The sequence below is a fragment of the Trichoplusia ni genome, chromosome 2 (assembly GCF_003590095.1).
Source record: "Trichoplusia ni isolate ovarian cell line Hi5 chromosome 2, tn1, whole genome shotgun sequence".
NCBI lineage: Eukaryota > Metazoa > Arthropoda > Insecta > Lepidoptera > Noctuidae > Trichoplusia > Trichoplusia ni.
In genome coordinates, this window is record NC_039479.1 from 457,933 (window position 1) to 474,481 (window position 16,549).

The 16,549-nt window shown below is 37.4% G+C and overlaps 1 protein-coding gene across 4 annotated transcripts in view; it reads right to left on the minus strand.

The window, feature by feature from the left end:
- Positions 1–593: 593 nt before the first annotated feature.
- Positions 594–16,549, minus strand: part of LOC113502173 (E3 ubiquitin-protein ligase Nedd-4) — a 30,652-nt gene continuing 14,696 nt past the window's right edge. For 3 of the 4 annotated variants that reach the window (XM_026883596.1, XM_026883605.1, XM_026883614.1), the window contains 13 exons: positions 15,962–16,070; positions 12,510–13,115; positions 10,806–10,893; positions 10,447–10,545; positions 9,988–10,149; positions 9,515–9,639; positions 8,969–9,110; positions 8,351–8,560; positions 7,691–7,797; positions 7,161–7,294; positions 4,976–5,204; positions 4,281–4,450; positions 594–3,943 (listed from right to left, as the gene is read on the minus strand). In XM_026883596.1, the coding sequence (XP_026739397.1) occupies positions 3,841–3,943; positions 4,281–4,450; positions 4,976–5,204; positions 7,161–7,294; positions 7,691–7,797; positions 8,351–8,560; positions 8,969–9,110; positions 9,515–9,639; positions 9,988–10,149; positions 10,447–10,545; positions 10,806–10,893; positions 12,510–13,115; positions 15,962–16,070 (2,284 nt within the window). In that variant the 3' untranslated portion in view covers positions 594–3,840. The remainder of the gene's footprint in view (positions 3,944–4,280; positions 4,451–4,975; positions 5,205–7,160; positions 7,295–7,690; positions 7,798–8,350; positions 8,561–8,968; positions 9,111–9,514; positions 9,640–9,987; positions 10,150–10,446; positions 10,546–10,805; positions 10,894–12,509; positions 13,116–15,961; positions 16,071–16,549) is intronic. The other variant, XM_026883624.1, reaches the window with a different exon arrangement.

A 16,549-nucleotide genomic window follows, 5' to 3' on the forward strand; every position in this document is an offset into this window, starting at 1 on the left:
GTCGTCAGAGCCACTTAACATGTGACAAAATAATTTCAACAGAACCGCATCCAGTATCTTCAATAAATGATTGCAAATTATAATCCCACCTAGTGTGCAAAGTCCTTTATAAACCTAACCTTAAATAAATCAATTAAATAGACTATATCTTACAATCATTATTAAAAGCATTTTAATACGCTTTTTAGGATCACTATGGAATAAAATCAAACCTATTAGCATATAAATAATTGTAAATAACATTTTCAATGTGTTGGCAATACTAATGTACTTGCGTACGCGCACATTATATGTTGTAAAGAACTTTGTAGGATAGCAATGCTTAGTACCACGTCACTTTGAATAGTTTCATATTATTATAATGTTTGATTTGAATTGAATCTACACGTCGCAGCTGCCTCACCGGTGCTTGATAATGGTATCAATAAATGCTGCTTAAAGCATTAAACTAAGATCCGAATATAAATTCAGCTCATCTTTAAATCGCTCTTAAGTATTAAAGTGTCTGAAATATCCCACAAGTGGGCAAACGGGGGAAACCTCTATCTCTTTCGAATCATAATTAAGAACGTCTCAAAGACAAGTCACATTTAAATTCGGCGGTACACTAAATATAATGGGATAACTATTTCACTAACCAGGGTAGCTATCTGCGCTAAGTAAGCTCCTTTTCATTACCTACTAGTGCGGCGAGGGTCGGCCATTGAAAGATGACGTATGTCCTAGCGTTACTATCTCTATTACTATGTAAAATATCACGATGTTTCGTCAACTTGTTACAATCAAAACGTTAATAATATGGAATTATACAAATTTTATTGTTTTTTTTTGTATCTTTATAATTCTGGGTCTATTTCTGGAACTACTATAATCTTTTGGCGAAAAGGTTTATTAGAATGGCATTTTTGATAATTGTTTATTGGAACCATTGATTGAAACGCGTGAACTTTGACATCAACCAAGGTATAATGCACAAATAATTGTATTTTATTTAACGATCGCCTCTGTACAGCCCAAAATTATAAAGATAACAAACATTGACATAACTAACTACTCGTAAATTAAGTAAACGATCATAGACGAAAACGCAACTTGAGTAAAAACTAAATAAATACAGGGTGTAAACAATTGCTCCATCAATAAATACTTTAGCGTTTTTTAATTTCTCAAATAATATTTAAATATTTTAATTAGCATCCATTTCATGGATATCATTCGGTTAATCTAATTTATATTTATACATATACCAATAGCAATTTTTTACACCTTATACTAACAATTATGTACAAGTGTGCTATTATTATATATGAAAATATCTTCTTTATATATCCAAGCGAAAAGCAAATTTATCTAACGTATAGGACGCAAAATTAATAATTATTTAATCACTAAAATGTCCGAACAAGATGGCTCCCTATTGCCCTTCTAATAATTGAAACTTTTCATAATCTTTACACATCGCATCACCTTGTTCGGGTATATCACGTTATTTAGAATATAAAATAGTAAATAATGCGCGGAATAAATTATCAACATCGCACATAGGCATTAGTCACATGGCAACGGAGTTTCGACACCTCGTGCCTACATTGACAGCTGTCACATTTGACAGGCCGAACACGAAACGCCGTTGCCTACATTATAAAATAGTATACATTTTCAAACTCCACCGTTTAATTTCCGTATAATTTAAAAAGGTCTAATACCGCAGGACCAAATAAAATAAATTGAATCTTTATATTATTGCATAAGGTTCAAAATGGTGCATTTCCGTTGTTACTTTAACTATGAATATAGCGTACAGTTTCTTATTGTGGTATTTTGCAGTAAAAGCAATTTATATCGACATTAGATTATTATGGCTTAGTATAAAGCTAATTATGTCATAGGTGGATAGACTTAGTTCACATTGTACCGACAGGTGCTGGGACCCTGTGGATTATTGACAAACAAAAGTTAACAATGACAATACCCTATTTCTGAAGGGCGCATCAAGACCCGACACTACGTCAAACATTAGCTGTCAAGTCGTTAGTATCGGTCAACGAAGCGGTACCAAATTGTAGATGAAATTAATCAGCCTTTCAGAAAACGGGTTTAGTTACTTATATTTCTTTCTAGATACTGAGTTATGACGTCACAAAGATCGTTAGCTGAGCAAAGATCACAGCGTGATGACGTCATATGGAACAAAATACATTTGAGCATCGATTTAGCATGTGTTGGTTCGTTCATTATTATGTACTTTTTAGCTATTTCGTGATTTTTAATATACTTTAACTTAGAATTAGCGGGTTTTGTGATTTCAGAACACATTGGAAAGCTTTGCGAAGCAATAAGATACATATTAGGTGCTTTTTGATTCCAACACATATCATACTACTTATGTTGCTAACAGATGCTCAAATGTTTATCAAAATAAAGGTACCAGGTTTAATTCTAAGTTGTGGACACAAATAATTATTGTCGTTAAGGAGAATATTAATTAAAAAAATGCAGTTTATACACCAATTAGATATAGGCACTCGTTTAGAATTCTAATCACACGAAATACTAGATCATAATAATTTATCTAGAATTATTCAATTTGATTTATAACATATCAGTGTTAGATTTTTTATAATTAAATTAGACTTTTATCTACATTTAAATAATTGCCTTTTTTATATTAGCTATTGGGACAACAGTTAAAAATAATTGAATTTGACGTTTTTTACTTTTTATTAGCAGTGTTTTAGGGTGATTCGTTTTAATTTTTTTTTTAAGGAACAATGTTTGAAGCCAAGTTTTTTAAGGTGATATTTTAGAGATCTTATTTGTATTTAGATTTTATTTATTTAAAAGATAATCGTCTAGAAATGCAGTTATATTTAATTTAGAATAGTCTGTCCAGTCTGTTGTGAGTGTGTTGAGCTGGTTGCGGGCAGGGGGCGCTAGCTAGCAGAGATCGTATCATATAATACTATTTGTCTCTTTTCCTCTAAACATTTGAATAAAGGAAATTTAAAAGATATATTTATAAAACTAAGAACGCAAGTCACTTACGAAGTTCACTCAATATTGATTTGCTGTTAGCCATATGATATAATATGTGTGACCTTTTAACTGAATAATTCTACATTACATATGTGATTGTATTTTCTGCTTTTTGTCAATCAATAAAATTGTATTTTTTTAACAGATGAAGATATTTTACGAGTTACTTAAATCGCAGAATAGTCTACTATCGACCAACATAACTTGACACACAGTTTTTAAAATATAGAACTTTGGAAGTGACGTTTTCATCACATGACGGTTTTTTTTAGGAACTAGAACATTTTCCTAATTAAACAAACGAATACTTGTATGCGTGACAAATTAATTCTCTTTAGATAGTGTAGCAAGTTGTCTTGCAAATCATAGTGCATTATGGTAGAAGTGGGGAACAAAAATAGAGGTGTAAATAGAGTTTTGGGAAAAGGAGATTCTTTTACGTTATTGAAGGGAATAATTTCATAATTAATAAATTATTTGGAAGTAAAAAGTGTACAAGCTGAACCCGGTTAAAAGTTTGCGTTTCAAATCTATATATATTTTTTTAAATGAGTAACTTTTGTTTATGAAATTATATAAATATTTGGGAGACCAGACAAGCGTCGTTCTAAAGCATGAATTGAACACCATCAGAATTATTCACCCCACAATTATTTACCATGGAAGCGTTCCTCATCATCTATACCAGGATAGCTGGATGACTTCCAAGATACCGATTTCCCCCATTTTTCATCCCTTTTTCCCCCTCTATCCTCCTATGTCCCTCTGTCGTAGTGAGTAGTACGTGTTGCGGAGTGTTGGTTCTCAGTCGACGCCGGCGAAGCCCTGCGAGCCCTCGATGGCCTTGATCAGCTTCTCTCGTAACTGTTGGTAGCTCTCGTACGGCGGGAGATCGATACGGTTGAAACTGAGGGAGGAAGAACGTTCATGTGATTTTTTTATGATAGAAAAGTTTTAAATATTGTTGAATGGAAACTAGCTCGGTAACAATGTGACATAAGTAGCTATCTATTAAGTACAAATACATTCGATGCCTTTTGTATTTTTTTGGTGTTTTATACTGTAAGCATGTATTGAAAATAAATAATAAATAAATAAATGAAAAAAATATATCGTCCTTGCATGCCCAGCACATGGCGAAATGAAGTTTAATACAATGCACCTAACATTCACTATCTATTGGATTTAAACTACTTTAGTACATAAGTCGTAAGTAAGTAAGAAGCCTCTCCGTCCACACTGACCAGGTGTGTGCCCTGGGGTAGTTGTCGGGCGCGCCCCACTTCTCGATGGTGAAGAGTTGCGGTCCGTTGGACCCGTACAGCTCCTTGAACCCGTTCATGGGGACCCGCGACGTGCCCGTCACGAACTGCAGCAGGCGGGAACGCATCTCGTTGGAGAACGATAGCACCACCTGGGAAAGATTAGCAGACCGTTAATACACTGCTATTGTAGCTGTAATAAATAATGAGGATGTTTTGGTAATATACACTCAAAACTGGTTGTTACAGTTGTACAGCTAGATCCCCGCGTAGGACGAGCTTTAGTGTGATACAGGAACGCATGTCCTGAGTCTGGGTGTCTTTGTATGTGACTTGAATGTTTGTTATCTCCCCGAGACCCAATAAGTAAATTACTTGGGTCGGGGTCGTTCGTTAAAAAGAATATTTTGAATGGTTGTCAAATTATGATATTTGTTGATCAACATATGATATTATACTACTGTTTTTTATACCGTATAAATAGATAAGTATTTTGTTATTACAAATATGAACTACGATTAAACTTTTGCTATTCATGATAAATGAGAGGAATGAGCTCGGCTTTTATAAAGAGGGAGATAAACATGTCAAAAGTGGGGTATTTTTCCAGCAATGAGTTAATGACTCAATATAGGAGGAACGAACGAATAAACCATATTGATAAATGTCGTCCGTACCCTCCAGAACCACTGCACGACGAGATGGTTGGCGTGGTAGTCCCCCTTGTAGAGCGTGTTGTTGCGCCAGTCGCGCACGTCGATGTGCTGGATGCCGCACAGCAGCAGCTCCAGCTCGTTCTCGTCGAAGATCTTCAGCAGCGGCAGCGGCACGAGCGCGCCCAGCCCCTCCAGGAACGCGAACATCTGCTCCTGCACGCGCGACACGAAGCGCCACTGGATCACCAGTCTGCAAGACACAAATATATACACTCTATATATACGTATATGTTTTACGTACTTTTATGTGCAATTTCGGGTCGATTATTTGCATTATTAGTAGGGTAAGTCCGGGGTAGATGGCCATAAGGGAGAGATGGCCCATCGAAATATTTCAAGGAACCATTGACTAGATGCCGCTGTTTAGCGTTTAGTTCGACGCGCGTCGTGCGTGAGGGCAAAGGTACGGCAAAAAAATTGACAAAAAAAAAGAAAATGTAAGTTTATCCCTTGTTTTTTGTTTCGTATGATGTGAATATTTTTTAGATGATAATTGCTTTACATGGTTGTGGTGTTAGTTTCTTAAAAAAATGGTGATATTTGTATTTATTGTAAAGTATACGAACAATACTTCATTCTAAACTCAAAATTATTGGTTTCGTGTTTTTACTTGTTTTAGTTTTTGTTGTGGCCATCTCTCCCAGAAAATAAGGAGAGATGGCCAGTTGTTGTCGGTATATGATGGCCATAGTGTTATGGTATATAAATGATGTCTTATTAAAATAATTTGATTTCTTTTCATATTTTTTTAGATGCCTAATAAATACAAGAGAAAGGCGGTAGCTGTGAGAGGAAATTGGTCAGAAGAATCACTGAAAACAGCTATTAATGCTGTGAAAAATGATGGATTATCCGTACGTGCTACAGATCTCCAATACCAAATTCGTCCTAGAAAGACGTTAGAAAGGAGTTTAAAGAAAAATAATGACAAGAAAGGACCTATGGGACCTCCTACTTTATTTGGAGAAGAAAACGAGAAGAAATTGGTTTCCCATATTAAAACAATGCAGGCTTTCCTTTAACGATGGATAACGTGAGAAAATAGCTTACGAATTTGCAGAACAGTTAAAATTAAAGCATCGATTTAACAAAGAAAATCAGAAAGCAGGATATGACTGGTTGGATCTGAAAGAAAGTTAGACGAAAAGGACAACTGTCGTGGGTGTGGTGAAAACTACTACGAAACACTTCTCGTTGAATACTGGCTTCAATGTACAGTGTGCCAGTTTTGGGTTCACGAACACTGCACTGAATTTGACAGTATGTGCTCCAGATATGGTTAAGAGAAAAGAAGATTTAAAACTAGAAAATATGATTAAAAAGTAATTGTGAAGCTAGAATTAAGTTATGGCCATCTTACCTCTAATGCCATGGCCATCACGCCCGGACACCTCGGGAGAGATGGCCAAATGTGATTTAAAAAAAACTTAGATTATTAAGGTGATCTCATTAGAAATTGTTACTTTTATGTTCAGAATATCATAGTTGATTGTTCAAAGTTTATTAAGAAATAAACATCATTATTAAAACTTATGTAATTGATTTCTGACAGAGCCTAGAAAAAACTATGGCCAACTACCCCGGACTTACCCTACTCAATCTTTATTGCATAATATATCTTCTTCATCTTTATGGTAAAGTTCGAATCAAAGTATAGTAATATTAAAATACCACACAAGAATTATCGAAAAACATATTAAGCGCTTACTGTTTACCCAAAAATAACATAGATTTAAATAAGACATTTTTTTATTTTCTCAGTGACATTTGTAAACATTTGTGTGTTCGGAAGGCACGTTAAACTGTGGGTCCCGACTGGTATTCCTACATATTCCTACATTTTAGTCCTTACAGGTAGTCAGAAGCTTGAAAGTCTGACTGACCAGCCTAACCAAAGGGTATTTTCTTACCGAGATAACTGGGTCGAGATAAGATAGGCAGACGCTCCTTGGGCAACACTAGTACTTAGCTGAATGCGACCGATGATGATTTGTGTACATTTATTAACATACTTAGTACCATTACTTGTGGTACTTTCAATTCTATAGCGGGATAGACCTTTTATGCACCCATTATAATTTTAAATAAATAACTAATCCAGTGAGTTTTCAGGAAAATGAGAATGTAAATCCAGTTATGTACTAACTTGATGTACTCGTCCTTGTTGTCGTTATCGACGGCGATGTTGGCGCCGCCGGGCTTCAGGTCCCGCTGGATGGTCTTACCGAACTGCTCCTCGTCCACGGAGAACGTCAGGTACAACTCGGACGGGTCGTTCTCCTGCAAAAAAAACATATTGAATAAAACACTGCACTATTCAAATGAAATATGAAATTTATTTAACGCAGGTATGCAATTTTGTTGATAATGTCACTTCAAAGTATGGAGTACAAAAAAAGCAATTTCAAAGTATATTACGAATCTTTTACATAGTAGAAAATTATTTGAAATGTGACTTCAATGTAAAAGAAAGGGATATCTTTTCTAGCGACGTCTCTCCGACTAGTGAAGATTAGCGATCAACTTGTTATAGACCTCCTTATCAGTAGCTCAGCGGAACAGTTCTTCTACACTACCTATAAAAGTAGGGACATAAAGCCTTTTAAAGACGTTCTGGGCGTGGCTAAGAAAAGTCGTTCTTAGAAGTATTTACATGTATATCTATGTAGGTGTTACCTTGATCCACATGAGCGAGTTGTAGTACTCGAGGTCGACGGACTCCATGTCCAGCAGCTCTATCGTCTTGCCCAGCATCATCTTGTAGAATGGACGGATGAAGAATGCTGGAATACAATGAACAAGTGTCATGGTTTAGATATTACGATTGTGTCTGATGATACTTATAATAACAAAGATGAAATGCGAAATGAGGAATGAAGAAGAAATTTTAATCCACATTATCGTCGAGTGTTATATTTATTATAGGTAGTGTATAGGTTGTATGCACATCACCAATTATATTATTACTAACGCACACGATGTGCTGTGGGTTCGCAATTTATGAATAAAAAAATCTAAAACTAACGTGCTACTTTTAAGACTATTTGAGCAACGTGCTTTAAACAAAAATGTTTGTAACTGATTAAAACTGTAGCTTTATTTATAAAATAAGACTGTTTCAGATTTAAAGAGATGATGAAGAGCGGCATCTCGCCTCTACAATTACAAAGACTTGAGGCACCTAACAAGAGTGGAAACTCTTCCTAGATCAAATAAGGTCGTTTTTAAATAAAAATACTGTTTACTATTTATTTTGAATCTAGTCCATCCAAATCCATAAAATCCTGTACAAATGTGATGTGCAATAAAGAATATTCCATCTATCTATATATGTACCATCGAGCAGTTTCCCATGGTAGACGGCCATGCCGGCGACCCTGCCGATGAACTTGAAGTAGCTGAGGTGCTCCTCGTTGCAGACGCCGCTGTTGGGGTTGATCTGCAGCGTGTAGTTGTCCATGGCCGAGTACTCGAACAGGCCGTAGTACGGGTTGAACATCTCCTTCGACAGCAGGAAGAACCACTCGCGAGCGAGGCCGCCGTAGTCTGGGGAATTACAAAACATATCCTGATCTTTAGTGGAGAATACAAGGAAATAGAGAACATATATTTTTATAGCTATAAGATGAATGGATAGAGAGAAGAGCAAAGAGAGTGGAGAAGACCCTGTAGGGTAAAAGAAAAGGCTAGAAAAAAATAAAGATATAAAATTATTATTCGTAACTTTTAAAGCGGTCTTCCGCCGACGCTTCAACTCATGATTAAGGACTCCGGTTAAGTCAGAAACTAGTCGGACAATCCTAATAAATACGCTTGAGATTTAGAAATGAATCACCCACACGAAAGTAAAAAAGAAAATGACATTCCTTCGCACAGTAAAACGATTTGCCTAGCGTTAGCGCCTGATCTATTGTAACGATTGGTAAATAGGTATATTAATAGTAAAGTCCTCACCAAGTCCGACTTCGGACTCGAACTCGACCCAGAGCTTGGTCTTGAGCAGGTCGAGGCGGCTGACGGAGCTGATGATGCGGTACGAGTCCTCCAGGATCGAGTTGCGCCGGACCTTGATCTCGAACTTGTTTGGAACGTTGCTCTGAAAACCAATTTATCAGATTTTTTTAAGTTTCCCCTACAAAAATGAGGTCATCAGTGTAGAGGTAACAGTATACTCTATGGTGAAAAATTCCAGCAGCGACATTTGAGGTGTCATAACCACCCAGTCTGTAGGGCCAAATTAATCAACATAAAGAGGTTCATTAAACATGATCCTCTTTGGACGCGAATGGGTAACAAGCTAAAGATAAACAGAATCCAAACCATTGACTTCAAGAAGTTAAACAGGTTATAGAAAAAAAATATAAGCCATTCTCACTCCTATTCTATTATAACTTTTGCCACTTTTTTACTTTACATTACAATAATATCATGACAACGAAATGACAAAAGGCGAAAATAAGACCGACGAATAGAAAAATAAAATAAGTGAAGGTTACATACCGGTTTACGCAGCTGGCTCTTGAGGTACTCGTACTTGCGCTTGTAGTCGCGCGAGTAGGGCACGGCGGGGCCCGCGATCTGCGGGTTGGACAGCCGCGGGTCCTCCCACTGCGTCGTGCGGGTGTCTGTATACAATCAATATTAGATTTTAGAGCTGTAGCTAAAATATAAATATGTAATTTTTTATCAGCATTATATATTACCAAACTTACGAGCTCTGCACTAACTTGCTGAATCGATTGGGCGTATCTTTTAAAAACAAGATACGCCCATTGTATGCATTGTGTGTCAGTCATTGTATTTATTATACACGTATTGTCCACTGTTTTGTAGATTTTGCTAAATTAAAATGCAATAACAATGCTTTTGAATATAGGAATATAGATTTCATAGGTTACGCTACTAATTAAATTTACAGGACCAAAGTGTGTGAGTTCGTTTATGTAGGTATGTGGATGTGAAGTAGTACTGACTGTGGTCGATGAAGAAGATCCTCCCATCAGTGTGCACGCGCTCCTCCCAGCCCTCGGGCAGCGCGCCCAGCTCGTCGGCCTCGGCCGCGCCCCCGCCCGCGCCCGCGCCCCCGCCCGCGCCCCCGCCCGCCGCCGCCGGCGCCGGCAAGCTGGACGCACAGCCTGTCAACACGACACACAAGGTAGATCCACTTTTAATTGCAGCTTTTCTTGTGTGATAATCAGTTCATTCAGGAAATATGGAATTCAAGCTAGATTTCAAGAAAACACTTTTTAAATGAAGTCTTGCTAACTGCGTACAATGAGCACGCCAGCAAAATACAAGTATCTGTTGTTATTTGCAGTTAAGCTTATTCATTCAAGATCTCTTATTTAGTCTACATTACAAATGATACAGAAGTTTTAGAGCAATCAACAAAAAAATAATACATATAAATTAGACCAAAAAAATCATCGTACCGGTTCTTGGGTCTATCCACGTGGTAGTCTTTTGGTTGTGGTCAATAAAGAATATCCTGCCGTTGGGCGCGCGCTGCATACTCCAGCCGGCCGGCAAACCTAACACGATACGAAGGGTTACTATAGTTATACAGATGAGGCCTTTTTTCTACAAATGGGACTTTTAGGGGTTTGATATCAACATGAACTTTTTGTCTAATTCTAGAACTTTCAAACAATATTTTTGATAGCAAAAATTATTATTTTAGGAATTTCCTCTCATCAGCATAACACTTCTTCAAACTGTCGAGAATAAAGTAATATGAGAAGGACTTATCCAACTACAATACGTTAGAGTAAGATAGACACAAATCTCTCACCTTCACTGTTAGGTAGGTTCTGGCTCTGCGTACTGCTGCCGCTGCTGCTGCTAGTGCTAGAGGTCTCTGTCGAGCCGTCTGTCTCGTCCTACAACACGACACCGTCACAACAACGCATTCTGTACCTTATGCAGATACGAATACAGTTCAATTTTGTAAGAGCCGCGAGATTCGTGTACTGAGCTTTGGAATTGAATTTTAAATAGACTTTTTTATTTCATATTATTTTTCAAAGAGGTTTGTTTAAATATTATCAGTACACCTATTATACAATACTCGTTATATATATTATGGCCACACAGCTTACATATCCACGCTTCGCCAAAAAGCTATTTACAATATTGGAAAGTAGTCGATTTTTTAGTCTATAAATCGAGTTTATAATAATGTGGCTTGCTTGGTTGCGGTCTGCTATTCATTTCGGCAGCGACGGCAACCAAGTCACTTACTTTTTAGACGTTTATTTTTGCATAGCCACAATAATTGGAAACATAAAAACAAAGAAAACTAAAAGTTACATAAATGTACTCTTCAAATATAAGCATAACCTAGTCTGCATAATACGATATAAGTTTACCATTACTTAAATGTTTAAGTTACTGTTGACTCTCTCAAACTTATAACAAAAATAGTAAGAGCAAGTGGGACAGACAGTATCTTAGACATTTTTTGCTTGTTTAATATTAAATACATAAACATACTTTACATAACTTTTAAGTTTTCATTTCCAAAACAAAACTACCCGAACAAAATTATAAATATTAAAAAGCGCGTCGAAAAATCACCAGAATATGACTACATAGGATAGAAAATCACTTATATACATAACAAGCCTTATAATACCATAACATTACAAAAAACCGCCAAAGAACTACGTCGAAGCATAAAAAATAACTATCTACATTATCTACGGTTCCTAGGAACTAGTTAAGCGGGACAGCACAAGCAAAAGTCTACAGTGACCAGTTAAAATGACAAGCGTTGGAAAATTAGTTCGGTTATTGTAAACGCGTTATTTTGGTGAACTGGTTTGAGATATTATAGTTATTGTTCTACAGTTCGAAGGGTGTTTGTAGCACAAGGTGTTTTTAAGCGAAGAATACATATTTTAAGATTGATTTTAAAAAGCATGATATATTTACACATATTTATTTTGTATTTAGCTTTTAAAAAGAGGCTCTTATGGCATTTATTCCGAAGTAATACACCGCATACACTTTATTTATTCAATCTAGTCATATTTAAGAACTTAGTAATTTTTGACATGGAATTATGAGAACTTAATTTGCAAAATAAATCTTTCCACTAACATCTTAAGTATAAGTTTAGATTGAACTTCAATAGAGCCCTAGGCGAGCCAGAAACAGCCTAAAGCTTAGCTCTCAGCCGGCAGTGCGGAAGCTAAGTAAAGCTTGTGCTACAAACCGCGTCCGGAGCCTGATCGAGTTAGACGAGCGACGCGTGGAGTCGCGTGTTAGTGACGTAAGCAAACATCACAGTAGCATGTTGTGCCTCACACTTACTCATAGACAATTTCCCAAAGCACTCCGCAGTAGGCTCAGTGCGGGTTGCGACGCGCAACTATATACCCTGCTGCGTTGTGATAAGGTCTGTTGGTTACCGCTGACCGCAGCCTCATATGTACAAGGCAGTATGTCGGGGCGCTGCAAGCAGTGTGTCGCGGCCCGCACGGCCGGGGCTTACCTCGGAGTCGGAGTGCGCGGCGGAGGCGGCGGGCGAGGCGGCCGTGGGCGTGCTGAAGTGGTTCTCGTCAAACGTCAGCGAGTCCTCCACCAGCACCGTCGTCAGCGCCTCGCTCTCCTCGTCAGCTTCACTAGCTTGAGCAACTTGTGTGTCGGTGTCGTCTGCCTCGGCTTGAGCGGGCTCAGTCTCTTGTGTGTCTGTCGCAGTCTCCGTGGGCTGTTGCCCGCTTGTGTCTGTCTGTGTGTCGGCGGTGTCGGCCACCTGGTCAGCCCCTTGTTCGGCCACCTGGTCGATATCTTTGCTGTCGCCGCTTCGTGTGATCTCGTCCTGTTCTATCTGGGCTTGTTCCCCGGGTGAGCTCTGACTAGTGCCCGCGTCACTCTGAGCTTCGCTAACCTGTTCGTTAGCGCACACAACATCGTCCTCCTCGGGTATAGTTTTGTTTCTTAAATTATTATCACAGTCGGTTTCGTCACTTATACTATTAGTGTGTGTGTCGGTCACCGTGTCCGGCTCGGGTGCGACCGGCTCCGGCGATCTGATCGGTGTGGAAAACGGCGTGGGTTCCGTCGAATTACTGTCCCCACTTCTATTGCTTATATCCTCCTGTTAGACATTTACATTTGATAATATTTGACGCACAAACTTATTCTTGCAGTTCGCAAATATTGTATCTACATGGGTTTCCGAGGATAATTTGTTTTGTCAACTGCGCGTATAAGTTTGCAGTCTGTACTCAACATACCCCAGTAAACATTGGGCTTGTAAGCGTGAAGCATCAATGTGCTGCAGAATTGTCTATGAAAGTGAGGACAACACAGTGGATGTCTATGGAACACCCGCGCACCGATGACAACAGACTATAAATTAGTGTTTGCATGTATGAATGGCGGTCTGATACTTCCTGAAAGATCTTGTAAAAATAACACACCGGACCTAATCTATATTTAATTTCACAATAAATACAACATCAATGTCCTTGTTGAACTTTACAGAAAAGTCAGAACCTTTCAGAAATGTTCCCTAACATGAAACCATGTACTCATTATTCCACACGACGATTTGCATCTCACATTGCGTCATAATAACAATTCCTAGGACATGATAGCATATTCTGTGCATTCTTAATAGAGATAGAAATGACGCAGGTCTGCAGGAAGCAAGCATGCGTCCTTACCATACATGCAACAACATACATATTTAAAGAACCATTTAAGTTTAATGAGATAAGGTACCATGCTGTGAATCCCAGAGAAATGTTAAAATGTGATTTTTAAGGTGCAAATAAAACAATAATGAATGAGTACACGGCTTGAGAATGGTTACTGGGAGTCTGAATAACAGAGGGAGGGGAACTGATGACATTTTACAGTCTGAAAATGAATATTTAAAATTAAAAGTTGCCAAGTGGGACTGGTATGTTTCCACTTCTGGGCACAGAAGTTTTTCACTGCGGTTTGGCAATACCAGATTAAAATATTACTGGAAAATGCCTAATTATATTCTGAGCAGGTATAGAAGTGTTGTTCAGACTCCCAGTAAGGAAATATATGTGTCGAAATGTTAGTCTGTATCGCTGAAGCCCATGCTGCGAAATAAAATATCTAATAAATTAATAACTATCGCTACGTCATTGAATAATAATAATAATATAGATACGTTTATACGCAAGCATCTGTCAATTTACACTATAGTTTTAATACTCATTAAATGTAATAACTCTCTTAAGTCATGATAACTGTTGAAAATTTATTAAACAACTGTACTCACGGATAAATAACAGAATCCAAGTTTAGGAAACTCTTTTTTAATGAATAATAAAATATAATTATTATGTATTTTTTCTTTGTTACCTTCAAGCTTAAACATTATCATTACGTGGTGGGTAACTTATGTAATGCCTTTACTTTTCAACTCCCCTCTTCTAAAGATTAAAACAGTTTATCTTTTTTTTTAATTTTTATTGTTCAACATCGATACGGACTTAGGATTTTAACTTTTGATACCCAGTTTTCATCCCTACTAAAAGGGAGATGACGTAGACCGGTAATTAACTCCCATTAACGCGTAAGTACAGTTGGAAAACTTACTTTCACCAGAAATATCGACTTCGTTAAAACATAAGTCATTAAATTTGTACTTTATTATTCTCTTGAACTGAATTTTAAAGGTTATCTACTATAGTGTAAATTGAAATAAATGCACTTAAATAAATATATAAAACCGCATATTACCGTAATGGGCTGAGCAAATACACTACACCTTAAAAATACATCAAAAAAGATAAAATGAATTGTTAATTGATGGTTGTTAATTTTTTTGCGTCTAAAATTATCCTACCTTAACGGTATGCCTACTTACTAATATATTTTATACTGTCGATAGAATCTATTACTTCTAAATATAAAGAAGCGAAAATCCTTACTACCATGCAATATAGAATTCCTATTGTATGTTCATTATATTTGCTTTAAACAACTACATAATAATCATGCATTACCCGGCCATGAACATTATCCTCATCTACAAATATAGGAAAAAGAATTATCTATCTACCTCTAAGCATATTCGGACAGCAAATACTACAATAAGACAATTTTTCTCCCTCTGTATACCTAATTAAAGCCCAAAAGCAGAAATAAATAAAATCCGCATCAGCTCATTCCAGCAATAGACGATAAAAATAAACTATTTTCTGTAAAAACTAAAAATATTTATAAACGAATTATTCATGGTGCCTTTAGGGTACTTTTTTAATTGACGCAGAGTTGGACAGAATGGAGCGGAGCAGGTCGTGAATTGGTCAATTAATCTCCACTCTGAATGAGTGGAAAAAGTCAAAAATATTGTTGATTATTGACCAATCCAAGATCCACTCCAATCCATTCTGATCAGTCTTTTACGTCAACACACCCTTCGTCAGTGCAGCACATGAATAAAGGCCCCGGTCGTGTCTGAAAGTAGTCGGTCACCCTCAAAATCTATTTATCATTACCGTATACATTCTATCAACTCCAAAAAGTTCAAATCGTTCTCCCATTTACACACTGTTATTAACACAGTCATGTCTGCATCAATCTATATATTTTGACTCCATCAAACTTTATATTTTCACAATCATTATTGCACGTCGTTCCAAAATAATACAAAAATCTGTTTATCAAGGGTGCGATGCATGAACAAAAATCATCGGTTTCTCTTTAAGGCATTCCTTTAAGGAATGATTCATCAAGCATTCGTCACGCCTGGCAAAAAGAGGTCAGAAAAATGTTAATAACAGTGTGTATTGTGTAAGATTTCCGATTCCCCCTACACCCCCCCCCCCCCAGTTTTACCAAAGCGGACAGGAGAGGAGACGAGAGATTTTTCTTTGTATTAATGATAGATGTCACTGTAACAACATTTCGTCTACACTCGTATCACTGAGACACGAGTCCCCGCGTGTAGCGTACCTGCCCCGGGCCGGCGGCGGGCTGGTCCACGCTGATGTGGTACCGGCGCTGGAACTCGGTGGCCGCGGTCTCCATGCGCTCGGCCTGCGACTCCGTGCTCATGTTGCGCCTGACACACAACACACGCCATATACACATCGCACACAACACACTTACAATAATACACACTTGTACTTAATAAAATTCGACGTAACACATTCACTTGATTTTTGTTCTTTTAGCAGACGATATGGAATAATTTCCATTGTATGTGACTGAACACAATATGCACTGATTATACTACAATTTTAGTCACACTGAGTTTATTGAAGCGTCATCAAGAAATTCGTAAGTCTTTACTGCTTTTGTAAGCGTGTGTAAAGTAAGAAAGCCTCAGATAGGAGAATGCACAATACAATAAATCCATAGCCGACTGCTCTTTTAAATTATAATCTAAATTCTGATAATGTATGTAAATTGTTCGAAATATTATGTGTGACGCTTCAGACGTGTGAAAGGGCACTATCAGCCAATAGCCTAATGTTTTGCCTATCGATATCAGATGGCCTTGCGATACCCTTTATAACAAACAAGTGAATGACCGGTGCG